Source organism: Symphalangus syndactylus, chromosome X (genome assembly GCF_028878055.3).
Source record: "Symphalangus syndactylus isolate Jambi chromosome X, NHGRI_mSymSyn1-v2.1_pri, whole genome shotgun sequence".
NCBI classification, from domain to species: Eukaryota; Metazoa; Chordata; class Mammalia; order Primates; family Hylobatidae; genus Symphalangus; species Symphalangus syndactylus.
The window spans coordinates 33,642,134-33,669,944 of NC_072447.2; the positions used below are offsets into that span (position 1 = coordinate 33,642,134).

The 27,811-nt window shown below is 44.7% G+C and overlaps 1 protein-coding gene across 12 annotated transcripts in view; it reads right to left on the reverse strand.

Annotated features, from left to right (window-relative positions):
- The window catches only part of SH3KBP1 (SH3 domain containing kinase binding protein 1), a 356,671-nt gene that overhangs the window by 3,885 nt on the left and 324,975 nt on the right, over positions 1-27,811 (reverse strand). For 6 of the 12 annotated variants that reach the window (XM_055269199.2, XM_055269196.2, XM_055269195.2 and 3 more), the window contains 3 exons: positions 10,686-10,795; positions 6,612-6,740; positions 2,622-2,890 (listed from right to left, as the gene is read on the reverse strand). In XM_055269199.2, coding sequence (XP_055125174.1) covers positions 2,622-2,890; positions 6,612-6,740; positions 10,686-10,795 — 508 coding nt within the window. The remainder of the gene's footprint in view (positions 1-2,621; positions 2,891-6,611; positions 6,741-10,685; positions 10,796-27,811) is intronic. The other 6 variants (XM_055269203.2, XM_055269200.2, XM_055269197.2 and 3 more) reach the window with 1 other exon arrangement.

The following is a 27,811-nucleotide window of genomic DNA, read 5'->3' on the forward strand; positions in this document are numbered from 1 at the left end:
GATGAGCACCATGATGGTCCCTATTCTCTGGGGCAGTGTCCCAGCTCTGCTGTCAACATACTGGGTTTATATCACAACTGATATGAACCAGTTGTGATTCATTACTGTATTTACTTAAGCGCACATTATGCACCCATATCTCAGTGGGTACTACTTAGGGATTAGGAAGGAAGAAGGTGAGACTCCAAGCAAATGCTCCAACCCCAGGAGACTGGCAGGCAAAGCCTCAAGCAGTCCAGCTGTGGGGAGTTAATTGGGGAAAGCAGTCCAAAGAAAGTCACTAAGTCTTGAACTAGTGAAATGAAAATGCGCATAAGTCTATGAGGAGGAAGAAACACAGGGGAATTGACAGAGAAAAGCCAGGGAAAAGCAGGGAGGTGAGAACCAGCTTATTTGGGGATAAGGAGAGCTGGCGTGGACTTGAGTTGAAGGCTAACAGGAAACTGACATGAAGAGCTAACACAAGACTAGTAGGGACCCACTGACCCTGGGCACAAAGGCCAGACTGACATAGGCAGCAAAAGGCAGGCCTTGGAAGAGAGGCCACTGTGGGGTGTTGATTCAAGAGATGTTGGCCGGGGAAAGACAATTCCCACCAACTATTTGCAGGCTTCACAGTGGGGGAGAAACATGGTGTGGCAGCCCCGAAGCACAGGCCGTTTCAGACGTTGCAGGCACCTCTCAAAGGGTCCAAAGGGCTAAAGCCCTGAATTCATGCCAGTCTGATGCCATGATGGTCCTGTTCAGAAGGCAAGAACTAATGCTCTGGGGTGTCCTGGGGCCTCTGGGATGTCCTGTCTAGGAAAGGGACACAGGTCACCTGGACATAGATGGGGCCTTTGGGTACTCAAATGAGTAATTCCAGAGCCAGATAGGAGCTGGGGACTTTAAGGGGTTAGAGGTAGCCTGGCTGGCCCCAGGATTCCCTCTCAAGTACCATCTGTCAGTCCTGTATATTAATCTGATGGATCTCTTCCAGGCTGGGGTAAGTCCAAGAGGCTTCAATTCCCTCCCAGCCTGAGTGGAACAGAACCCGCTTAGAGCCACATTGCTCAAAGCGAATTCCATGGAACCCTCATCCTAGGATGCTCTGGAAAAAAAAAGGTTCTGTGATTAAGCAGGTGTGGGACACCTTGCATATGCTATCCTCTCCATCCTCCCAATGCAAAGCGAAGGCTCTGAAGAGCCCTTCAGAAAAGAAATTAACTTTGCTTAACCCAGTTATCCCCCCAAAGTGACCACAAAACACATTAGGGCCCTCAAACCACGTAGAGGGAGGCAGGTGACAGGGCTTCTGCTGACACCAGACTGGCAGAGGGCTTCATAGCTGTAAGTCTCTGGCTGCATCTCCTGTCACCACCCCAGGCACCTCCAATCCAAGGAGGCCAGTCACCTGGGGATGCGTTGACCTCACCAGGCTGCCCCGTGTGGCCAGGAATCTACATGATGTTTTCGCTGCTGGAGTAGTGTGCTCTTGGCAATCCTAAATCATCGTTCAAAATTCTACCCGGGAAATAACTCTTTGAGATGCCTCCCCTGATTCTCTCAAGAAACAGCTAACTGATCCCTAAACTCCTCGAGCCTCAGTTTACTCAGAGCAGTGCCTCCCTACTTTTTTTTTTTTTTTTTAGACGGACTCTTGCTCTGTCACCCAGGCTGGAGTGCAGTGGCGCAATCTCGGCTCACTGCAACCTCCTCCTCCTGGGTTCAAGCAATTCTCCTGCCTCAGCCTCCCAAGTGGCTGGGATTACAGGTGCACGCCACCACACCCAACTGATTTTTTTGTATTTTTAGTAGAGACAGGGTTTCGCCACGTTGGCCAGGCTAGTCTCAAACTCCTGACCTCAGGTGATTCACCTGCCTTGGCCTCCCAAAGTTCTGAGATTACAGGCATGAGCCACCATGCCCATTCTCTACTTCTAATTCTCCTATGGGCTTTGTCATTGCAAATTACATCCTGGATAATATTGATGTATGATACTTATTTTTGTGTCCAGGTCTTTCTCCTCATCAAAGTGCTCCTTGAGGATTAGAGATGTGACGAGAGTGTTATGTGCAGCCATGCATGGAGAAAGATCCCCACCGCCCCGCCCCGCCCACTGCAGTCTCATGGTGAGAACATCTTACTGAGTGTAAAATCTTGGGCTTCAAGATTCCCTACATCTTCTTCATACGTTACTGGTACCTCAATGCAGGCCAACTGCTTCATCTGGCAGCTAAGTGAAGAAATTGCCATTTTTCTGTTGCAAGAGGGAAAGCTAGCTGTTGAGCTTATTTCAGAAGTGGTTCATGTACATACTGTATTTTATGGGGGATTTAAATGCTTTTCTTCTTAGCAGCCTGCTGAGAGCATCAGTCCCTGCAATGGACTCATCCCCCTATGCCCCATGGCCAGCCTGTGCCGTTCCTGCACACAGTAAGTCCAGCAAAAACATGTAGCACAATTTAGGTATAAATTAAGACTCTCGGGGTCTACACGCACTCCCACCATTGCCGCCACCATCACCGGGGAGACCGGGCCCGCCCTCCAAGGCAGGCTGGGATCCATGCTTTCAGAACTAGGTGCTGGCCTGGCGGAGAGCAACCGGGGTGACGGCCCCCAAGAGTCCCCAGGCACTCACTTCTGCTGGTCCTTCATGGTCTCAATGATGCTCCTCAGCTCGCGGACCTGTGTCCTTAGCTCCTCCACGGCCGCCTGGCTGCTGGCCGCAAGCTCCATCTTTGGTTTTCCTTCGGTGCTGAACAGAGACGGGGAGTTGGCTCTGTGTCCAGCTGTTCCCAAAGAGGATGACAGGGGGGAGGGCGCCGCTGAGGACAGAGGGGCTGGCCCACCGCCACCTGCTGCCATGGTCCCCGGCTTGGGCGGCAGGGATGCTTTGTTGTCAGACACCTGTGACGAGGGAAGGCAGGGAGGGTTCAGGGCCGGGGATTTGTGTGCTGCGTCTTTGTCCTTGAGGTTAGTCAAACTCCGTTAACACCACTGTCCCCGCCTCTCTCCACACACTCCATTCACTTGTTCCTTCATCCACAAGCCACCAAGGGCCTGCTTGGTACAGGCATTTCCCCCTTACTCACATGCCGCCTTCTATGTATTTTAAATGTGACCTTCTTTCTGGACAGAGAGTTTCCGACTGGTTCAATACACACATTGAGATGCCCAACTACTTGCCAGGCACCACAAACTCTGAAGTGAACAAGACATTAAGGCATTCTCCTGGTCTCGAGGGAGCTCAGAACCCAGTGGGGCGCAGACAGACAGACAGACCAACGCACTGAGATGGGGGGATGACTGCACAGAGGGAGGTGAGCATACAGAGCCCCAGAAACACAGAAAAGGGGCCAGCCATCCAGACGGGCAGGCATCGCAAGCAGGTGCTGACAGTCCCGTCTTGGAGGAGGACCAAGAAGTAGGCAGAGGAAAGGAGGGGCGCTTAGAGAAAGAAGCTGCAGCGGGAGGGAACGTGCCAGGCAAAGGTCTAGAGACCGCAGGGCAAAATGCACTGGTGGGAAGTACTGCTAGACCGTCAGAGGGGGCAAGAGAGGGCCCTGGGGGCAGAGCTAAGGCTGGGAAGTACAAGCGGCTAGGCGAAAGGGTGAGAGGAGGGCGCACCGTGCTGAGGACCATGCTGGCTGCAGAAAGGCCTAAGGGTTGGCAGATCTGGAGCTGGAGAGAACTGCTGGGAGAGTCTTACACAATGTAAGCTAGAAGCAGTCAGGGTTTGACCCAGGCAGTGGCTAGGAGGATAGACACAAGACAACTTTGAGTGACGGGGCGAAGGCAAGCACAGCCAACGTAGAGCACCAGACATTGTTCCCAGTGCTGGGGGCAGGAGTGGGCCAGGAGGACGGAGACCCTGCCCTCATAGAACAGATGCCTTGTGAGCAGGGAGATGTGGTCCTGGACAGGATGCAGAGGGTGGAAGAGGAAGGACAGATCAGGGACCACGGGTGTGGTGCACACACCAGGCATCGAGATTGTACCTTTCATGGGAGAAATAGCAGGTTCAAGAGTCAGATAATGATTTCCGTTTTTGACACATTGGATTTTAGGAGCCCTTAGTGACTGGGAAAGAGGGGTGGAAGAGGGGATGAAGCAGAAGAGAGGCCTGGAGGAGAGTCCAGAAGGAACGAAGTGGTTGCATGTGTGGGTGAAGGGTGCTGAGAGGAAAACTGGGTGGAGTCCACTTGGTGGAGCCAGAGAGACAGAAAGCTGCTCGTGGCAGATGAGCACCTGGTTGGGAGGTGAAGGTGTAGCCTGCAAGTTTAGGACTCTCTTTCCAGAAACTTGGTTGAGACAGGAAGACGTGAGAGAGGGAGCATGCTCATGCAGAAGCCTCAGGGGGCGGTGGGATCAGGGAAGTGTTCTGATCACTTTCCAGGACTGGGGAGACCCTAAGCTGCACAATACGCTGAGAGAAAGAGCCAGCGAAGGGCCAGGCTGAAGATGGAGGAGACTGGCGGGGAAGGCCTGATGGAGAAGTGTCCTGAGGAGGCTAGGAGGGCCAAGGAAGAACGACAGTCATGGGTGAGAGAGAAGAGGGGTGCCCAGTAGGCCCCTGGGGGAGAAGGCACCAACAAGGGAGCTGGGAGGCAGGTGGTGAGGAGGGAAAAGAGTGGGACAGGATGTTGGGAGGCGGGGGCGATGAGCAGCAGGGCAGAAGTAGAGGCTGGTGGTGAAGCTTGGCAACACGGCCGCGAGACTCCCTCCTGCAGCAGGTACCCAGCAGGCCACCGCAGCACAGGAGCCAAAAGGGGCTTGGCTGGCATGGCGAGGAGGCAGAGTCTGGATTCAGGCTGTGCTAGAGGGAGAGACTGGGCAGAGAAAACCAAAAGCAGATGGGCCATCATTCCCAGCCTCTCTGCTCGCCTTTTTTCTGCCAAGTTACCATTGAGGAAAAGCGCTCTCTGCTGCCAGGGATAGTGCTCCACCAGCCCATGCTTTATCATTAGCAGGAGTTAGAGTAAGAGGGAAGAGGAACTGACATTTCTGGAACAATGATCACATGCCGGACACCGGCTAGACAATTTGAACAACGATCAGTTGGGACAAGCATTTTACCAAGCAGAAAACTGAGGTTTAGAGAGGTGGCTGAGTAGTTCCCCAAGACTCATAGGTAATAACTGGCGGAACAGGGGATCAATTCCCTATCAACCGGATCCCTCAAGTCCAGCACTGCGACTGTGGCTGCCTGAGTCTGAAGATTTGCGCTCTCCTGTCCTCTCCTTTGCTTGTCACCTATTCCTGGGCTTATGCGTTTTCCCGTTTCCCATCCTGCATCCTTGCGGACCTCCCATACTCCTGTGACCCACCAATGCCTTTGCACTGACTGACTTCCAGACACTTCTTGAATCAATGCTTCTCTTGGCATTTCCTATATGACATGCTCTTCCAGCCCATTTCGGCTACTGAGCAATTTTAAAGCCCTCACAGAGTATAGGCCACCACCCTCCCTGATCGAAGTAGTTCAAGTGGAATTTCTAGAAGCACTGAAGAGCACGACATGACAACTCCAGGGAAGTGAAATAGGCTAATGGGATAGGACTGTGTAAATCAGAACCATGAAAACCCACTGTCCACCAGTAGATGTCACTGTAGAGACACCCCAGGGATGTCAGAATGAAACTATACCTATGGTCACCAGAAAAAACGGGTCTAAATCCAATTTCTGCTGATGGAATCCTTTTATAAAGAAAGAATGCTTTGGTTTTGTGAATAATTACAACTGATCTGTTGTACAGGATCACATTTTGCTTACTGTATCAGATTTTTAAGAAAATCTATACTTGTAAATTCTTACATCTATGGAGAAGGAAAATTCCACGGTAACCTTTGATTTCTTTGTGCTATTCCTGCTTCAAGTGACTACAGTTTTCTGCTTTTAGATAGAAAGAAGTTGCTAATATTCATAGAAAGTAATTCCAATGGACTTGGTTTTCTTAGTGGGAGAAAATGGAATTTTAAAATCTTGGTTCGTATTCATAGGAAGAGAATTTGTACAAGATGCTCCTCAAAAGTTACATGCGGTAGCTAAAAGTTAAATGTCTTCCTTGTTTCTTATAAACTAATAACTTAAAGTATCTATACTATTCTCTGGGTATGGAATAAAATTAAAGTGTTTTTAGACTATAAAGCTATCATAGAATGTGAATCCAAATCAATTTTCTTTAAGAGACCACATTATTTATATTTATGATCTTCCAACTATAATTTGTGACCAGCTTTGAACATAAAAGACAAGATCTGTGGGCAGAGGGCACAGCATTTAATATATTTAATGTCTTCTCTGTAGACATCTCAAGGCTTTTTAAATTGTTCTGGTTGTGGTGATGGTGGTAGTGTGTGAAGGCATTTGTGAATGTGTGTGTGATGGTATGAAGAGGAGATCAAACCAGAAGAGAACAACATGGGAAATAAACAACTGAACTTGTATCTCAGGGATTCTGCCTAGTTTCGGAGACTGCAACATGCCTCGGGCATTTTGATGAGTAACAGAATCGCTGTCACCGAAGAATGATAAACACCTGCACTGTCTGTGTATCTTTGGTTTATAACCCATCACTAGCACATGCATGAAATGACAGGGAAACCCTCGCCATGGCTGGTGACTCACTTGGGATATGGTAACAGTCTTGGAAGTTTTCTTTGACGCGTCCACTCCTCTGTGCGCAAGTGAAATGTGTTCCTCCTTATCCTCTTCGGGACTTGGGGAGTCGAAGATATCAGGGCTTGAAAGGGATGACTGATAAAGCCAAAAGAAAATGCTTTTGTCAGAATTACACCTTAGCTGACACCACTTTTGTTAATATAATGCTGTATGCTTTCCAAAGCACTCGACACTGCTATTTTGTCTTCTCACGATAACCCTGTGAGGCAAAAAAGTGTGCTGTTATCCACGCGCTCAAGTCACATAGCTGATTAGTGGCAGAACTGCGACTAAGAAGCAAGGTTTCTTAAACCAGGGATCTTGCCACTGATGTCCATCAATCACTTCATCCTTGCAAGCATCCATCGTCCACCCTTTCCTGCTCCTTCCTCTAAACGTTTGCTACCATGTGCCAAGCACTGAGCTTGTACTGCAGACTTAGTGACATGCCACACAGGATGCCTGCCCTCACAGGGCTGACAGTCTACCAGGGAAGAACACACAGGTCAACAAGAGGATGCTCTAATCTGCCTCTCCTCCATTCCCTCCTCTTCCTTTTCCTTGACCTTTTCCATGATCACTAAATCTGCTGCATACGGAAGTGCCCTAAAGGATGTGTCTGAGAGAAAACCATTTCCAGGGATAAGGGCTCACCAGGCTTGTGGTCCAGTGACCAGTGTTTCCTCAGCTTGAGAGCACAGCCCTGTTCGCTAGTGCAAAAAGCATCATATCTCCTTTGGTACCTGCTGCTAAATCTCTGCCCTCATTATTGCTGACAGTCAACATTCATTTTGGAGTCCGTATTGCTATAGTATATTTACAGAATGGCAGCATCTTTTGGTAAAATATAGGATGACACCCCTGTTTTCTTTCTGCCTCACTGTGAAGATCACTATAAAGATAAAAAAGCCAGATGAGGCCAGGCGCGGTGGCTCACGACCATAATCCCAACATGGGGATTATGAGGCGGGAGGATCTCTTGAGCCCAGGAATTTGGGACCAGCCTGGGCAACATGGCGAAACTCCATCTCTGCAAAAAATATAAAAATTAGCCAGGCACGGTGGTGTGCACCTGGAGTCCCAGCTACTCGGGAGGCTGAGGTGGAAGGATCACTTGAGCCCCAGAGGTCGAGGCTGCAGTGAGCCATTGACACTGCACCACTGCACTCCAGCCTGGACAAAAGAGCAGGACCCTGTCTGAAAAAAAAAAAATTCTGGACCAATTCACTGGAATTCGCTTGGTCATAGATGATCACTGGGCTAGAATTTCCCTATTTTAGAACAAAGCAAATTAAAATAAGAGTTCCTATAGCAAGGAATCCTTTATAATGAAGAATCTTCCAGAGATCTCTTTGGGCAAGCTCATCTTCAGCTTCATCTCTATGCTTTCTACCCTGGTGGTAGAAAAACAGTCCCATTTAAAGTCACCACTTGGCGTCATTATAGAAAAATTACACCTAAAAATATCGTATGTTTTCTTCTGTTTACTTAAGGCAGAAACCTAATGCATTTTAGGGAATTTTTAAGCAAAGTTTTCAATTTAACAGGTTTTATTTGTTAATCTTCATTTAATCTGAAAATCCAATTACCTAGAATAACGTTTCCCCCACCACCAAGCCTTCTTATTAATCTAGGCTTAACTGCTTAGCCACCATACCATGCCTGAATCCTTTCATTTTGAGATTTTATTCAAAAAGCCAGTTCCCTCCATTACAACCTAGGGTTCATGAGCTGCCAATCAAAGCTTGCTCTTTGAGTCCTATAAACATAAAGAGCTTCAGCTAGGGTCAGAGGCCCCAGGCTGGGGAATCATGACTGGTGCATTTCGTCCATCATTTCCCCCAGTGGCCTTTGAGGAATACACCCATATCCACTAAGCCTCCACTTGCCTATGAAAAATCCACAGGTGCTAACTGAAGAAGGGTAAATAGGAATTCAATGTACACATCCAAGTGGGGATGAATGGGAATGAAGATAATATAATATTTATACTTTAAAGCACAAATATATCCTTTTGTTTTAAGTCTGCAAATGAAATCACTTCATATAAAATGGTAAACTTTGAGTCTCTGTGCCGTAAGCTTCCTGCAGGCAGTGACCATGTGCTTTTCATTCCAGTTGTATCTTTGGTACCTGGCACAGTACCAAGCCCATAGGGGATAGATGTCTATAAAGAGTTGTTGAATGAATGAACAACTGTGTAGTCTGAAGGCAGTGAAGATGATATGTCCTTACCACATCCCCCAAATACATACGAACTCTCAGGCATGGGATGTATGGACCAAAGGTGGGACAAGAGATGGTAATTTAAACCTTTCTGTAATTCTGGAAGTCACAAGGCTCTCTAGACCTTGAGAAGTTGGGAAGAATTTGGAAGGAAGACAAAAATGATGAAGGATTTATAGAGAAGATGGAGGAGGTAGGATTGAAAAACAAAATATAGAGATACTAAGAACCAACTAAACAGGTCGTGGGTATAAGAGGGGTGTTGGGGTGGGGTGTGAAGAGGTGAGAGGGAGAGGGGAAAGAAGGTAGTGTTGACAGAGAAGTCTGTATAACAATAAAAAAAGTCAGCTACTTTTAAAAGTGTTTCACCCAAAAAGGTGTCAATGCAGTTAGGTTTTTTCGTACTAAGAGAAAAAATAGGATGACTCAAACCATACTTCCAGACTCTAGATATGAGAGAAGAGGTTCCAAGGAAGTGACATTCTTTTTCTTCTAAATGATGACACCTTAGGTGGGATCAGTGATGACATGAAAATAGGAAGTGTCCTGGGAAACCTGCAAAAGGTTAATTCCTTGGTTTATCTGGGTAGAGGTTATAAGGACTTAGACTCACTGGAACAAAGCAATGTGCTATACGGAAACAAATAAATAGATAGAGAGAGAGAGAGAGAGAGAGAGAGAGAGAGAGATCGAACTTATACACAAACACAACTTGTGGAAGGTGAGCTTGGAGGGGACAGAACAACCTGTGGCAAAAGCAAAACATACATTTCCCCTTGACCCACTTCCAGAAAATTTTTACCGAAGTCAATAATTTTAGAGCAGCATCCAGATTTTTCTGCAGTGGCATTCATTTGAGTGTTGTTTATAATGAGGAACTGGAAACAATATAAATGCCCAATAACAGTACATTGGCTAAATGCTCACATACTCATAGGTTAGAAAAATGGGCAGCCATGAAATGTGATGTTAGGGAAGAATGTGTCATGACTGGGGAGAAAGGCACACAACAGAAGAGGAGAAAAGCAAGTTTCAAAACGATGCGTACTACGTAATCCTATTTGTGAAGAAATAATTTTATATATACAAATAATTTTTTTAAAAAAAGCTAAGGCTGTATAGCAAAAAGTTAACGGTTCTTTGCACTGGGGAGCAGGATTACAGATAACTTTCTTCTTTATACATTTTGTAGTTCAAATTTGGTACAATAAACGTGTAATAGGTTCACGATAAAAAGTCATTCAAAACGACCCAAACAAAAATCTTCTATGGGTTATCCTGAGTGTTCCAATCGGTCTCTCCTTCATCACCAGGTGCCTCATATGTTTGAAAACAATCTCCTGAAGGTCTGCGTGGTATTCTGTGGAGGGGTACAGGCAATGGGGATTTGAGAGAGAAAGGTTCGGCTGCTGCCTGGTGCTATATAGGAGCAGATCTTTATTTAGTAAAGTTTTGTTTTGTTTACACACCAAACCAGCCTCATTCTCCTCTCCCCACCATAAAACGTGATTTTTTTTCTTACCCATTTCATTTCAAGTTCAAATAAGAATCAGTCTGGAAGGAAAGAAAAGGAAAGTGGGAATAGGGAGCACCTACCTTGCTGGCAGAAACACAAAGAACAAATAGAAAGAAATGCCGCTCAACTCAAGAAGACTCTGAAATCACTTTTGGTTGGCAGTGTATCTCATGGCCTCCCTCTCCCAGGGTGTCCTCAAATCGGCTGCTTGCAGAAGAGTCCTTAGCTAGAGTCTCTAATCTGTCCTGCTTTTCAGCTGTAGAGAAGTAAGGCGACATACAGTATGAGGAGACACTTACGGATGTGAGGGACTGGGACGGAGGCCGCCTCCCTGTAGCTTTTGGTCTGCTTGTGGTCGGATGACTGAGTTTCTCAGTAGATGATACCACAGAGTCAAAACCTTCTAAGTCTAAAACAAAAGTAAAACAGAGTTTTAAGAGCCAAAATAGGAGTAAAAGCTCTTATGTCATAAGCACCTCTTTTCCTCAATAATAATCCTTCCTGTCTGGATTACACTTCATCTTTTACAAAGGCTGTTTACATCCTTTGGTCATTCAATAAACAGGATTCAAACTGAATGGAATAATCATGTCCTTCTTAGTTTAACAAGCTATTGCATGGAAGAGAGAGAAACAGGATTTTTCTTTTTCCCTTCTATAGCTATATCCATAAATCTTTAAAAAGCTACAGAAAAAGCATGAGAGGAAGAATCCTCTTTTTTCCACAAATCCAAGTCCATTTTAGTAGACAGAACACTCTGGCAGTCTCGACACAAAAGGCAGTTATTACGAGGTACAACAGCTACAAGCGAGTGGATGCCAGTCATTGATTCTAAAAGATAAGAAGAGATGGCAGTCCTGTTCCTCTGCACTTGTGACTGGTCTAGAGGCAGCTATGTAGTCCAATTTGAGTTACTGAGCAATATAGGGCAGTATACTGAGAGCCTGTGGGAAACAGATTTTTCTCTCTGTCCAGAGAGAGGCAAGTGAGAAGGCCTTTTGTGTTGCTGTTCCTCTTCTTTCCTGCTTGGGATGCTACTGTGTAAGGACAGGATGTCTGGAGCTGTGGCAGCCATCTTGTGACCATGTGGCCATCTAGTCACAGGACAGCAAGGCAGAAAAATGGAAAATGTTAAATGACAACCCCAATGGGTTGCAACCCTGGGATGATCTAGTGCCCAGACTTCTTGCCATGTGAAATTAACAAACCCCTGTTATTTCAGCCAGTTTTAATCAGATATTCTTTATTTGCAGCTAAAAACATCCTAACTGCCATAACTGCAGCTATACTGGTCCAGGACAGAGAAGTTAAAAAAAATGATGTGCATTCCCCCTCACTTTATTTTAGGAAGAATTCTTTTGCTGATGGTTATAATAAGTGATCTGGCTGTGTGACAGCTTTATTCTATTAATGAACAGGCAGGTGTTATCTGCAAACTATTTTCTTTAGTAGAATATGCAAAATCAAGCACAAGTCACTGGTCAGGAGAAGCCATTAAATTACACCTGGGATTATATTAAATGACATTATCCTAGCACCTGATGATAACTCCTCTTATCAGGGCAAGGCAGGTATAACGAAAGGTTAACCATCTGCAGAGATGGCACAAAGAAAAACATCAGTGGCACTCTGAAGCCAAGGGGGAGCCCATCAGCACCCAGTACCTGAATGAGGCTCATAAAGGCACCCATCTCTCTAGCTGGGCTCAGCAGGGTGCCAGGAGGACCTTGGCCAGGGGAGGGCAAAGACCCGCCTGCTAGAATGTGCTTCTCCAGTGCTGGCTCACTGGGCTGACCCCTCTCAGAGGCCTTCCCTTTAAGAGAACCTTATTATTATTTTTTCTTTCTTTCTTTTCTTTCCCTCCCTCCCTCCCTCTTTTCTTTTTTTTTTTTTTTTTAGACAGGGTCCTGCTCTGTCTCCCAGGCTGGAGGGCAGTGGCACAATCTTGGCTCACTGTAGCCTCAACCTCCTGGACTCAGGTGATTCTTCCATCTCAGCCTCCCTACAGGCATGCAACACCACATCTGGCCAATTTTTGTAGAAATAGGGTTTCGACATGTTGCCCAGGCTGAAGAAACTTATTTTCTTAAAAGGTTCTCCTCCAGACTCTACCCTGGGACTCTCCTCTACTGAGTCCATGTTGTCTAAAATGAAAATTCCCCATTACACACTTGGATGGATGCAAAAAGCCACCATCTGACATGAACACCACCCCGCCCAATTCATCTTTTTAAATCACTTTCCCCCAATGATAAATGTAATACATGATCAGTGTATAATTTTTAAAAAACAAAACACGAAATTGTAACAATGAAAGAAAGTCAACTACAATCTTACCACATCGAGACAAGCACTGTTAGTATTCTGGTATATTTTCCTCCAGGCTTTTTTTCCTATAGATAGTATAGCTCATACTATATGTAATATTGCATTCTGCTTATTTCCCTTAACCTGATATGCCATGTCTCTAAAAATTCTTTGTAAATATTTTAATTGTTGTTGCACTGCAATTAATCAATCCCATTTGTGGGATAGCTAGTTTCCAAATCATTTCCCCCTCCTATGTTTCACCGTTATGGAAGAGCGCCGCACAAATATCCTTGCACGGACTCGACATACAATGAGTTTAGCAGCTTATCTGTGCAGATCTCCAACTGTTCTGGAAGAAGGAAATAAGGCTCAGGACAGGGAGGTTTGTTGGGGGCCGGGCAGGGTGCTGGTTGGGGAGGACAGAGGCATAACGAGGGGCAGAGGAAGGCTCGGGGAGAGGAGAGAGGACAAAAACCCAAAGAGCAGATGCTGACTGGCAGCCAGTGAAGGAGATGGAAGAGGGGGCTGTTAAAGTTTCCAGAAAACAGGCAGCTGCCAAGGGCCTTGGCTGGTAGCTACTGGGGCAGAGCTGGACAAACCTATATCATGGCTCTGTCCAGGAAACTAAAACAAGCTCAGGAGCAAAAACTGAGCAGGATGAAGCGACTAAAGAACAACGAAAGGCTAATTAACGCTGCTTCTCCAACTCAGCTGCATGGAGGAATCACCTGGACAATTTAAAAAAACAAAACACCACTGCATCCCAGGAATTGACTCACCCCATCTGGGGTGCATCCTGGGCACAAGCAGATGTCAATCTCCCCAGGGGATGTGAACATGCAGCAAAAGCTGAGAAGCACTGCTCTAGAAGAGGCTGGGGGCTGAGGGGAGGGAAGGGAGTGAGGATTTGGCCAAGCGCGAGGAGTGAAGAGGCCACCAAGTGACTGAAGGGTGTTCCAGGGCCCATTGAATAGTGAGCCTGCCTGGGCTCTCTAACAGTAGGTCCTCCCATGCTGGGCTGAGGAGCGCTGGCCCGATTTGGAGGGCCACAGAGGTGCTGGAGCACTTGATGAAAATGGCGGCCAAAGGCTCGAATGATTGGTGGCAGGTCAGACACACTGCAGCTGGAGCCAGGAAGAGGCCCGAGATGTGACCGAGCATACCAGTGGGGTGGGAGAGGAATGCAGGGAGCCAGGGGAGGGGATGGGACAGCTTTGGGCCCCTCTTAGGATGGACTTGGTAAGTCCACTTGTGTGCAGGGGTGGACAAGTTCACACCAGGAAACTTCTGCCAGGACTCCAGGGAGGATTCCATCTTTGCCACCCCCCGACCCTCCTGGGCCCACTGAATTAAGTCTACCTGGCAGTTTAGGATTTCAGAATGTGTGAGGTGGCAGTCTGAAATGAATTATACTCTTAAAACAACCCAGAAGTGTGACGTCTGTCTCCCGCACTTAGGCTGTGAGCCCCAGGACAGCAGGAACTCATCCTTGCGTTCTCAAAGTGTAGAATGTTCCTAGGGAAAACATGCTGGTTCCTCTGTCAATAAAGGAACAAGCGAACAAATGAACAAACTATCTCAAGAAAAAAAACAGGAGTGTAGCTTATAGAAGTGGCTCCTAGCAGGACATGAGCAGCTTCGAGGCTGAAGAAGCATTCTCTGCTATGGATGCAGAGAAGGCGGAATGGCCCATTCTGTTTTACCGGTTGAGGTTTGCGCTAAGAAGACCTATGCACAGTGAAGCCTGGCCACGCTTATCAAGAGTCTCCAGAACATATGGCAGAGAAGACTGCTCTATTTCTGTCACTCATGAGTAAGAGGAAGGTCCGAGTACCTCAGGGGAAGCCACTCTTAACCTCTTAATGCATATATATATATATATATATATATATATATTTTTTTTTTTTTTTTTTTTTTTTTTTTTTTGAGACAGTGTCTTGCCCTGTCCCCCAGTCTGCAGTGCAGTGGTACAATCACGGCTCACTGCAACCTCTGCCGCCCGAGTTCAAGCAATTCTCCTGCCTCAGCCTCCCGAGGAGATTGGATTACAGGCACGTGCCACCACGCCTGGCTAATTTTTGTATTTTTAGTAGAGACGGGGTTTCACCATGTTGGCCACGCTGGTCTCGAACTCCTGACCTCAGGTGATCCACCCACCTCGGCCTCCCAAAGTGCTGGGATTACAGGCATGAGCCACCACACCCAGCTTAATGCACATTTCTGCTAAGTTTAACTTTCTATAGTTTTAGTTTGGAAAGAGCACTTTTTGGAAACAGCTACCAAACCAAACTGCCATACAGAAAAAAAATGTACCAAATATGAGATTGCTTGCTGAAAAGGGAACCTCAGGTTACCCTGGCATTCTTCCATAGACCATGAACTGTAATGCATTTCTGCTTTCTGACAGTGAAGGGGAGAAATTCTCCAATACTGTCACATCACTTTTCAGAAGCACAGAGCACATGCTTCATGACTGTGGCCATGGTAGCTGCGATTAAGGCAGAATTTCCATGACTAACCCATCATGGTGTGGAGAAAATGTCCCAATTTTCATGGTGGTTTTGAAATGAATCAAGCTGAAACTTGATATGAGCTTTCTCAGCCTGGCTGGGAATTTTTCCTCTTAAGAGAAAAAGGTTTTAATGCCCATAAGTCAGTCCAAAACTATTGAACTGGCAAATGCTGGGGTATTTTTAAGAAGTTAGTTTCATAAGGACGAGAGGCCCTTTGCTTTTGTGATACTTGGACAACAAACTCTCTGCAGACATACGGGGATAATTCATGTTGGGCACAATGGAGTTGGCTTGGAAAGGGCCTTTGACTCTTCATGGCACATGAAGTTGCTCATTTTCCATGAACTTCAGTCACACTCTATTTGGTTCAATTAGAAAATGTAGCCTCATTTTCCATGGATAGGAGCGATGGTACCAGTGACCACAGGTGACGTAAAGCAAATCCACTGAAAGCACAGAGGAGAAACAGTCAAAAGGCTAAGTCAGGCTAGCTGTCACCAGCAGAGCTCTTTGGGAGCTCCTAAATGGTTCTCTGCATTCATTATAGCATGTTGCTGTGCACTTCAAACAGAGCTTTAGGATGTAAGTTTGCTTACAGCTAAAACCTGGCAATGTCGCTACCTCCCAATATCTCTGGAAGCCATCGCTTCTCCTCCACACCCTGTCTCAGATTATTAAGGCCACTGAATTTCTTGCCTGGAACCACTGTTAATAGATTTCTCACTTCAAGCCCCTTACCACTCACATGCTGCCACCAGAGAGGTGTATGGTCCCAATCTGAGTGTGTCCCTTCAGGGCATCCTTTCCTAACTCCTTCGGTGCCACAACTGAAGCCTCTTCCAAGAAGCCAGACTGCACCCTAAGACCTGGGTTGGGTGCATCCCTACTCACCCATCACCCTGATCTCGGCATTTAGTGCCTGTACTGACATTTCCTGTTGACTTCTCTGCCTCCCCCACCAGCCAGGGAAGAAGATATGGCTGTTCTCACTGTTTCCCTGGACTTAAGATCACTCCTGGCTTGCAGCGAGTATTCAAAAAATGATAATTAAATACATTAACAAACAACCTTTCTAGGCTTCAGATTTTCCAGCAGGAAAAAAATGAGAGAATTATCTGAGCCATCAGCTTCATAAGGTTATTGTTTCGTAAATGAGAGACTATGTGAAAACCCTTTCAAATCCTGCAGATAGAATTCTGTTTTCATGCACCATTAATGGAGCTGTGGGATTTGGAAACAAGGATCTAACAGCAAGGCTAGAAATCCCCCCTCCCCTACCTTTTTTTTTTTTTTCAAGGTCTAAGATGAGAAAACTCTAAACCCACAGGGCCGCAGGTACTTTCTCTGCATTGCAGAAACACCATGAGGTAGTCTGAATGGGAGGAGGAAGTCTTGCTCCATGCCTCAGTCATTTGACTAGTGTGGAAAATCGGTGCAGACTATCAAGATGGGCCCAATATTAGGGGGGTCAAATGAGCACCTGTGTTAGCTGAATCACTAACTGAAATGATTAGCAATGATTAGATTCTGCAGGAAAATAAGCCCTCCAAAATGTGTAAGGATATAGGAGATCAGTTGTTGTGTTTTCATTTATAATCCAGGTGTGAAGTTTGCAGGACACAAGCTGCTGAGAGCAAATAAGTTTTCGGGGGTTTTGTTTTTTGTTTTTTTTTAGAGACAGGGTCTCGTTCTGTCACCCAGGCTGGAGTGCATGCAGTGGTGTGATCGTAGCTCATGGTATTATAGCTTCAAGCTCCTGGGCTCAAGCAACCCTCCTGCCTCAGCCTCCCAAGTAGCTAGCTACCACACCCAGTTATTTTTTGTTTTGTCATATTTTTTGGTAGAGATAGGATCTTGCTATGTTGCCCAGGCTGATCTCATACTCCTGGCCTCAAGCAATCCTCCTGCCTCAGCTTCCCAAAGTGCTAGGATTACAGACATGAGCCACCATGCCTTGCCATAAACAAGTTTTGAGCTACTGTTTTGAACTCCATGTGCCAGCCATGCCATTACTAGATGCTTCGCATGCACACACCCTCATTTCATGTGCACAAAACCCCATGTTGTGTGGGCATTACTATAATCCACCAAGAAAGAGATGGAGGGCCAGAGGTTAGAAAACATGCCCAAGGTCACTACCAACAAGTAACAGGGCCCACACACAGATTCATATCCAAGGGATTCTTTCCACTACAGAACGTTGCTTGTTTTTTTTCTATTTTATTCAAATGTGTTTTCAAATGGGCAGGAAAAGGGGCTGTCTTCTTCAAGACACTCTGTGGCAAGAAATGTAATGTGTTAGGCAAGTTAAGAGAATGTTTGGCAATTTGGTATAAGCAACTTCTACATCAAAACGTGTAGCTCAAGAATAAGAGAGGGAGATACAGTGTTTATTTGCTCATTAATTCAATCAAACGTTTCTTAAGTATTTACTTTGTGCCAAGCATAGGGATAGTTTTGAGAATGAATGTACAATTATCCTATATCAGCACTGTCCAGTAGAACTTGCTGTGATGATCTTCTATAATCTATACTATTCAAATCGTAGCCACTAGCCCCACGTGGCTACAGAGTGCATAGATTACCAGTAAGCATAGCTATTTAATTAAATTTAAATAGTCACACGTGGCTAGTGGCAATGAAGATTGTGTATTATGATCCTGCATCTTGATATTTCCCCTCACTTACGCTCAGCCCATTCATTCAGTGGCTATTTTTCTGAGCATACACTATCAGCTAGGCACTGGGCTAGGCAAAGGGGGATACAGGGGTGGAAAATAGCCACATTCCCTGCCCACATGGAGCTAAGAACCCACTGAGGGAGACAGGCTTTTGTATGTATAATTACAAATTCTCTTAGTTACTACGAAAGAATGATAAAAGGTGAAATTAGCAATGATAGCACAGGGACCTAATTTAGATCAGGGAAAGGGGGGACACGTCTTACAGTAGTCTCGCTTCGAGGAGAGGTAGTGATTCACTCGGATTGATGACAAGCAATGCTAAGTGGGGAAAAGTAGCTCTCCACATTTGCATTCCTTTAAAAATTGCTCACTACAGGCCCAAATTTGCTATGCAAAGTGATCTGATAAATAATGTAATTCTCTATTGGAAACAGTAGTTACACTATTATCCACAGGAACATAAATTGGCACAACCTTTCTGTATGCTATTTGGCAATACCTATTACAAAATGTAAATGTGTACACCTTCAGATATATCAATGTCACTTCTAGAAATTAATCCATAGAAATGTTTCTGTAAGTATAAAATGATATATTTATGAAGCCGGTGTACTTGCTAAAATAATTTTGGAAACCCTTGTATATCCTCCTCACACATATCAAGTTGAAATCTAAACTTTTATGTAAGTTTTACTCACAAAGGATGTAATTTCTGCTATATTCTAAATATTGAGATTTTAAAATATAACTTACATAGATTTCTTAAATATATCCGATATATATTTGAATACTGCAGCAATTTAACCACCACCATCATCCATTTTAAAATATCATAAGATTTTAACAGTTGGAAATTTTACATCATTCCTTTTCCTCCTTAAATTCATATTTCCAACCCCTACTGCTGAATTTTATCCTAATCCATTTTCAAGTCTGTTGTTAACTATTTTATCATCTTTCTATTGTAAAAACATGTATAGAAATTGAAGTTTAAGATTTTTTCTTTCCTGAAATCTTAAGACTCTAAGTGTAAAAATTATTTTTCTTCTGGATTGAGGTCTCATTACATTATTATTAATATACAAATGATCAGAACACATTTTGATAAGTAATTTTTAAGCATGACAAAACAGAATTTTATTGGGCTTTTCCCTCAAACACTTCGTGTGTGTATGATTATCACTTAATACCAGGAAGAGATGGTTTGGTATCAACTCTCTATTTTTTATTTTAGAGACGTAAGTGCCAAGAAAATTTGTTCACTTAAATAGAAGTAGATGGAATGGAGGCTGGGTGTGGTGGCCCATGCCTGTAATCCCAGCACATTGCGAGGTCGAGGCGGGTGGATCACTTGAGGTCAGGAGCTCAAGATCAGCCTGGCCAATATGGTGAAACCCCGTCTCTACTAAAAATACAAAAAACATTTAGCTGGGTGTAGTGGCCCATGCCTGTAATCCCAGCTACTCTGGAGTCTGACACAGGAGAATCACTTGAACCCGGGAGGCGGAGGTTGCAGTGAGCCGAGACGGCATCACTGCACTCCAGTCTGGGCGACAGAGTGAGACTCTGTCTCGCAAAAAAAAAAAAAAAAGTAGATGAAATGGAAACAATTTTTTTTTTCTTTTTGAGATGGAGTCTCACTCTGTCACCCAGGCTGGAGTGCGGTGGCACGATCTCGGCTCACTGCAACCTCCGCCTCCCAGGTTCAAGCGATTCTCCTGTCTCAGCCTCCAGAGTAGCTGAGATTACAGGCATGGGCCACCACACCCAGCTAAATGTTTTTTTGTATTTTTAGTAGAGACAGGGTTTCACCATATTCGCCAGGCTGGTCTCAAACTGCTGACCTTGTGATCCACCCGCCTCGGCCTCCCAAGATGCTGGGATTACAGGTGTGAGCCACCGCGCCCGGCCAGAATGGAAATAATTTTGTTATCAATGTCACTCGATTCTCTGAACTCCTTGCAAATTATATACCAAAAACCAGACCGTAGTCTAGCATCACCAGGAATTATTATTTTTAATGGTCTACCACCAAACAACTTAGTGGGTACCCCCTTCAATGTCATTGGAAGCAAAGAATTACTAACCAACTGATTTGAAAATAGAACTTGCAACCTGGAACTTGCATCTATGTCAGGGTTTTCTCTAGGATCTCAAACTTATTTAGGAGGGCAAACATCCTACTCTTTTACATTTCTCTGTAATAACTTGGGTTAAAAAAATCAAAATAATTCTTTTAAAAGATGAATGAGTACTTTTTAAAACTTTACAAAAAGGTATGCTCATGAGCCAGGTGCAGTAGCATGCCTACAGTCACAGCTACTCAGGAGGCTAAGGTGGGAGAATCACTTGAGCCCAGGAGTTCAAGTCTAGCCTGGGCAACATAGCAAGACCCCATCACTAAAAATAAAAAAAAATAATAGTTATGCTCATAACCCCTTAACAATTTCTTAAATCTCCATATAGCCAGCAAATCATTTAAAAGCAAAAAACCATTCAGCCAAAAAAAAGAAAACCCTAGATTAGACCTTAGAAAGGGCGAAATTATCAATTCTAGATTAAAAGAACTGACAGAACTAAAGAAAATGAAGTAAAGAGACAAAGGAAAGAAAAAGCTACTTAATTTCAAAGAGGATTCAGAGGCTACCAAGACAGCAGTTTTCTCAATGTCTAGAAAACTCAGCTAAAAGAAACGGAGAGGGTTAGAGAAACATAGACTGTGACGCTGCGCTGGGTTCTTTCTTTTTAATATTTTTTGTAGAGACAGAGTATTTCCCTATATTGCCCAGGCTGGTCTCGAACTGCTGGCCTCAAGTGATCCCTCCTGCCTCTCAAAGTGCGGGGATTACAGGAATGAGACCCCATGCCCTGCCTGAATTGGGTTATTTATGATCATGTCATCCAAGCCCCTGGATTAATGATGAAAAACCAAGATCCAAGGAGGTACAATGGTGCGCATGATGCTCAGCTTCAGTGGGATGAGCAGCCAGAGCAAAGTGCACATTTCTTTTTGGAGAGCAAGATGTATGGGTCATTTCATCTTCTTTAGCAGCACTTTATTTAGACATAAGAGGAGCAGGGCCAGGTGCAATGACTCATGCCTGTAATCCCAGCACTTTGGAAAGCCGAGGTGGGAGGATCGCTTGAGCCCAGGAGTTTGTGACCAGCCTGTGCAACATAGTGAGATGCGTTTTTACAAAAATAAAAAATTAGCTGGGCATGGTGGTGCACGCCTGTGGTCCCTGCTACTTGAGAGGCTGAGATAGGAGGATTGCTTGAGCCTGGGAGGTTGAGCATGCAGTGAGCTGTGACTGTGCCACTGCACTCCAGCCTGGGCAACAGAGTAAGACTCTGTCTCAAAAAAAAAAAAAAAAAAGAGGAGCAGTCTGATACTCATAATATAGAATTTTAATGCACATGTGAAACAATAATATTCTATATTCTAATGTCCAGAATTACATGGAAGCCAAAATTACACTTACTACAAAATTTGAGGAGGAAAAAGCTTCTGTCTCAAAGCCTAGTATGCTTTTTACTACCCTGGGAGAGACAAGAGTCCCCCCAAACTGCTAGAAAGGGCTGGCAGGCTCTCATTCACCAGCCTGGGTGATTTGATGAGCTATTTCTCATTTGTAAACATCAGGAGAAGGTAAAAAGGATTTAAAGTGCTCTGAAAAATCTGACACTCCATGACTTTTTCTTAGGAAAAACATTACAAGTAATCCTATATCAAAAAAAAAGTTAATCTGCTAATTGTACATTTCTGGACACTAAGTTTTTACCTGAGCTACTGCTTCAATGCCTGACTCTCTCTAGGGCCTTTTCCTTGCCCCCAACATTTCTCTTTCCCGCCACCTTCTATCTTTGCAGATGTGAGCTGGACCTGTGGTTTTCAAAAGAACTGGCGTGTGTCTGTGCCAAGGTTATCACCAGTCATAATGCACTGAGAAAAAGGTCAACATTGTGAGTTTCCCATTAAGCTAAATTTGTTCAATTTTACACTTGGAGATTATACCCTTTCCAATAGGAGATGGCATTTGTTTATTTTGAATGTGCATCATTAATAAAAGAAAAATCAAGCCGTCTCCCAAATTAAAAGCCTATTTTTTTTTTTTTTTTTTTTTTGGTAAATGAGCCTGTGAAATTCCAAACAGTATGAACCTCAGGGAGACATGACTAAGGCCTGGGGAGATGAAGAGAGTGTCACTATAGGTTACGCAAAGGTAAGCTTGGTTCTAAATCAGGGCATCCTGCTGACCTCCAACTCCAACCTTCGCTTGCCACCACCACATCCAATGACCTTTTAATGGGGCCCATCAATGTCACTCTCCAACTGCTAATCACTTTTCTCTTGCAATGAATCAAACTTTACAGGCTCCTAACCTTGGCCAAGGTTTCCAGAACATGCTTTAATGAGAGTCCATGGCTAAATAAGGATTTTGATAATTTACTTAATAAAGTGATACTAAAACAAAATACTTAATAAAATGTCGTGTGTCCATAATGTCTTTAATGTGACAAAGGGATGCCTGAACACAATTTTCTGGTAGATTGTACATTCCTCTGGATATTTGCAAATAAAATGGAAGTCATAACCGGGCTCTGCCAATCCATGAGCCCACAGCCAGGGGACAGGGGGAGGGGGGCACCTCAAGCCAAATAAATGCCATGTGAGATCTGAGAGCTGAACATCACCTGTTCCCTTGCTTCCACATTCATTTTCAGCTCAGAGACCTCTGTGGTGTATACTGTGGATGCAGCAAAGGTCACTATATAAGTCTCTTTGTTCTATGAGACTACTTTGAATCCACTGGGTGTACCTCCAGATTTGCATTCTTAAATCTGTAGGTACACCTAGTACCTCCAGAATACGGCACTAGAATACGGTCTCAGCATGTAGCAAACGTAGAGGCACTCAAGCCATCAGACTGAATGATGAATGAGAGCCCTGGCCACAGAGATGCAGGCAACCGCATTACCAGGGGAGGGAGGACATGCTGACTCTGCACATAGGTGAGCATTTGGGGCTGCCTGCCAAGTCCACACAGCTACCAGCCTCTGTGACCCTCTCCAAGCCAAGAGCCATCTGTATTGATGCTCCCTAAATGTCCCTCCACCTCTCTCAGGTCAGCTATTTTGCAGGCTGGTATAGAGCACTTGGGTAGGACAGTACTAATTTGCTCTCTGTATATTGGAATAATTCATACCACCAAATGCACTGCTCCAGTGAGGTTCTGCAACATTTGCCATCATGTCCTCACTTTGACGTAACCTCCCCCTGTTTCTATAGCATTTGTGAGGCTTTTCCTACAGGCACTTTCAATGTTTACTGAGTTTGCGCTTATGGGATGTTATGGGGTAAAAGATGTTCGTGAAACCCCTCATAACTAAGCACAAACCCAGCCACCGTGATAGACCACCAAAGGCCAGCAGGACCGCCCTGTGCAAGGTGCACAGGCAGAGGTGAGCACCTCAGTTCCGGTGAGGACCAACATCTTTCACTGAGAAAGTCTAAGTGGAGATGCTCAGTTTATACCCAGGATCAGGCCCTTCAAAGGGCCCTGAAGGACCATCTCTTGTAGGACTGGAGGATGCCTTTCAAAATGAGTGCTGGTTGCCAGCTTGACCTTGTTTCCTCAGCAGCACACCTCCATTGTGAGCCTGAGAGGCTGGGAACCAGGGGAGGGCTCAAGGGCGATGCAGGGAGAGGGCCAGCCACAGAAGCTGTTCTGAATTAACTACGCCTCTGTAAGTTCGAGGAAGGAACCAAAAATGCTCAGAGGATTGCCTGGGTTAAAAACCCATCAATCAGAAGCGCAACCTGTTTCACTTCCTTTGTATAAAGCGTTTAACCCTCAGCACAATCTCTTTTGCTTTCTGTCATCGCACTTGAGAAATGTATAGTGCTTTTCAGCTACTCCTGACAAAAATTTAAGTTTGATCACGATTTGTGTCCCTAGATAGGGACCAGAGCTGCACACGTCCACACATGGGCACCCCAGCCCATCATACGCAGACTTGACTGCAGACCAATAGCAACTGTATCTCCTGTTCTTCAGCACAGGTAACATCAACCATGTCCTTGGTCCCAAAGGCCGTGTCTGAAGGTTGCCGGTAAGGAGACAGTGTCTGTAGGACCCAGCCGTGGCTCTTCAATGAAAGTTCTCATGTCTGAGCAACTAATCCCAAGAGAGCTGGAAGGTGCGGCTGTTGTTCACACACACAGCCAGTAGTCAATCTGGAACACTCCAAGTGTCATTCATGGTTTTGTTTTTGTTTTTGTGTTTGTTTTTTTAATGGCAGGGAGGACACAGTATATCTTGTTTTATTGAACCTGAGAAATTGCTCAATGATCTGACATGCTGAAGGACCAATAACTGGCTCTCTGGCTCCAAAAGGGGAAGTTTAAAATACGTATTTTAAAAAGAGGACAGAAAAACCAATAGCCCCAAGTCAGGAGATCTGAATTTTTCCTCAAAATTTGTATGAGAAACCCTTAGAAGTGATTTCTTATCATAAAAGGTAGAAATTGCAAAATAAGGTAAAAATGTAATCACTTGTTTGTAGAGATTTGGTGTCACATTCACAAAAATGTTGTGTTAATGGTCGCTATTACAATTGCTCTCTCTTGCTCTCCTGTATAACTTTACCATACAGAGTACAGATTTAGAACTTAGTATTGATCAAATTTGTTATTGTCCTTTTATGTAATACCCGTTTAAACACTGGGTAGTTGATCTTTGGCAAATATCTCATCCCAAATCCAATACTCTTTCTATTTGAAATCAGACTAAAATGGTATCATTTCACTTGCTGCAAGCCTTAAGATCTCCCCTCTCCCTTCTCCTCTCTTCGCTCTCTCTCCCCCCCTTCCTCTTTCTCTCTCACAAAGGTCACAGCCATGTCCTTGATTGATGTTTAATTACTTCAAATATAATTACTTTTTTGTATATGAAACATTTTCAAACTAGGTTTTATAGAGATTCTCAGGAAATGAGACAGGCTACTCCAGGGAACACAAGTTGCACTTACGGGGGAAGCCTGTCCTCTTCCTGTTCCTAACACAAACTGGGCTCTCTGGGCCTTGGTGCTATTGGCATTTGGGGCTGGGTCATTCCTTGTTGTCTGTGGGGGCTATCCTACACACTGCAGGATGGTTAGCAGCATCCTTGGCCTCTACCCACTAGATGCCAGTAGTATCTCCACCTCCACCCCTACAATGTGACAGCCAAAAATGTCTCCAGACATTGCCAAATGTCCCCTTGGGGACAGCAGTTGAGAAATGCTGATGTGGACCTAGAAAGTTTGGGCTCATGGGTCAGAGAGACCTGGCTTCAACTCCAATTTTTTTTTTTTTTTTTTTTTGAGGCGAAGTCTCACTCTTGTCCCCCAGGCTGGAGTGCAATGGTGCAATCTTGGCTCACTGCAGCCTCTGCCTCCTGGGATCAAGCGATTCTCCTGCCTCAGCCTCCCGAGTAGCTGGGATTACAGGCGCCTACCACCACACCCGGCTAATTTTTGCATTTTTAGTAGAGACAGGGTTTCACCATGTTGGCCAGGCTGGTCTCGAACTCCTGACCTCAGGTGATCCACCCCCCTCGGCCTCCCAAAGTGCTGGGATTACAGGCATGAGCCACCGCACCTAGCCTGGAGAGCTTTCTTAACACATCTAAAACGTAATTATATATATAAAGGATTAGTTTAGATGATGCAGAAACATCAATGTAGTAGTTGTTACTCTAAATAATCACAACTATTTTATAAAGTGGGGCAAAGGAGGCCTGGTGTGGTGGCTCATGACTGTAATTCCAGCACTTTGGGAGGCTGAGGCAGATGGATCACTTGAGCTCAGGAGTCTGAGACCAGCCTGGCCAACATGGTGAAACCCCGTCTCTACCAAAAAATACAAAAATTAGCCGTGCGTGGTGGCACGCACCTGTAGTCCCAGTTACTCAGGAAGCTGAGGTGGGAGAATCGCTTTGAATGCAGGAGGTGAAAGTTGCAGTGAGCCGAGATCACACCACTGTATTCCAGCCTGGGCAACAGAGTGAGACCTGGTCTCAAAAAAAAAAAAAAAAAAAAAAAAAAAGTGGGGCAAAGGGGAACTTTGAATCCCATACTTGATCAGTGGTGTGCATATCTATCTTAACACTGGGCCCTCAATGTGAGCATTAGGAAAATTTCAATTAGCTCTTACTTTTTTCTTTTTGACAGCTTTACTGAGGTACGATTTATACATACCATAAAATTCACCCATGTTATCTGTACAACTCCATAATTTTGGTGAATTTACAGAGTTGTGCAACCATCACTATAATCCCCTTTGAGAACCTCTCCGGAACCTCAAATTGACTGGCTCTTAATACTGTTCCTAGGGCACAGGGAAGTACTTTCATGTTTCCTTTTCCAAAGGAACCATAGGCCCCAGGCATCTGTGAGAGATCTGAGCATGAGTTGAATTTAGCCTTGATACCTTTCAAACCACTTCCACGTCCCAAGTCTGTTGACTTTAAAGCAAGCAACACTTCGCTCCCAAAACTGACTACAGTGCAAAGTGCGTTTTGTGGGTCAAGTTGAAAAGACAGAGAGGAAATCTTCACAGTCCTCAAGTGAAGACGGGGTGGGGTCTACGTAAAGAGATGGAAGTGGGAATAGTTTGAGATTTGGATCGGATGGAAGAAAACAACAGTTCCAACAAAGATGCTAGGCAACTGAGGAGGAGGAATGACAAGGGCTTTCTCTAAGTCAATTAGTTGAAAACAGGTGGCTTACTTTACAGTAGGCTTCCTATCTGAAGGCCTGTTGCTATGTGCTTTAGTGGGAAAGGAACTGAAAATCTCGATAGCATTGAAGTGTAACAATAAATCCTGCCATGCAGTGGGAACTACAATATACGGCATAATAAAAGTAAACGTTATAGCACTTGACTTCATGGCCTATAATCTCCCATTCAATAGGACAGTGATTCTTCCATCAGCAAGAGAAAACTAGACAATTTTCATTTCTATTCATGCACAGGCCTATGTTGGAGTTTGTCCATGTTTTCTATTATGTTATTTGAAATATGGCTGCATAGTTTGATATAAACAATATCTCAAACTGACATCAACAAGTTAGTTTTGGACCAATTGATTTCATTCTAATTGATCGCTGGCTGACAGACGCTGGGAGCTGCCCACACAAGATCTGAAAAAGCTATTTAATATTATAATAATTTTAAATTATAGCTTTATTAAGCGGAAACCCAGATTTATTTATAGCTAACACGGATGGTTTCCAATGGTTTTCAGGGTTGTATTATGCTGTTCACTGCAGCCCACATTTAGACAGCTTCAATTGTCTGAATCACTAACAAAACATTCTGGTACAAATAATTTCCTCCTCGATCCAATGCAATGAACAAATGCTACAGAAGCAGCCCTGAGGAGAGCCACCCACTTCTGCAATGTCTTTTTCTCCTTGACGGACCCAACTACGAAGAACATTCCTGCCTTTGGGCCTATAGACATTCCGTTTACAATTCTCTCCTCCCTTGGCCTCTCTGATGTTGCAAGATCCTGATTTTCCCTTAAATGTGGACTTGGTGGGGGTTTGGTCTTCAGCCCTAGGTTCTTCTTTGCCTTTTCTCACAGCGAGGACTTTATCTTCCTGACCCAACTATCACTTCCAAGCAAACAACATTAATAGTAAGCATTTCTATCTTTTTTACAGGCCACCAAGTGATTTGACATAATTCTGGAAGACAAGGTGAGGAAGTTGATAGAGTTGATTTTTTTTTTTTTTTTGAGACATGGTCTGACTCTGTCGCCCAAGCTGGAGGGCAGTGGTATGATCATAGCTCACTGCAGCATTGACCTCCTGGGCTCAAGTGATCCTCCCACCTCAGCCTCCTGAGTAGCTGGGACCACAGGTATGTGC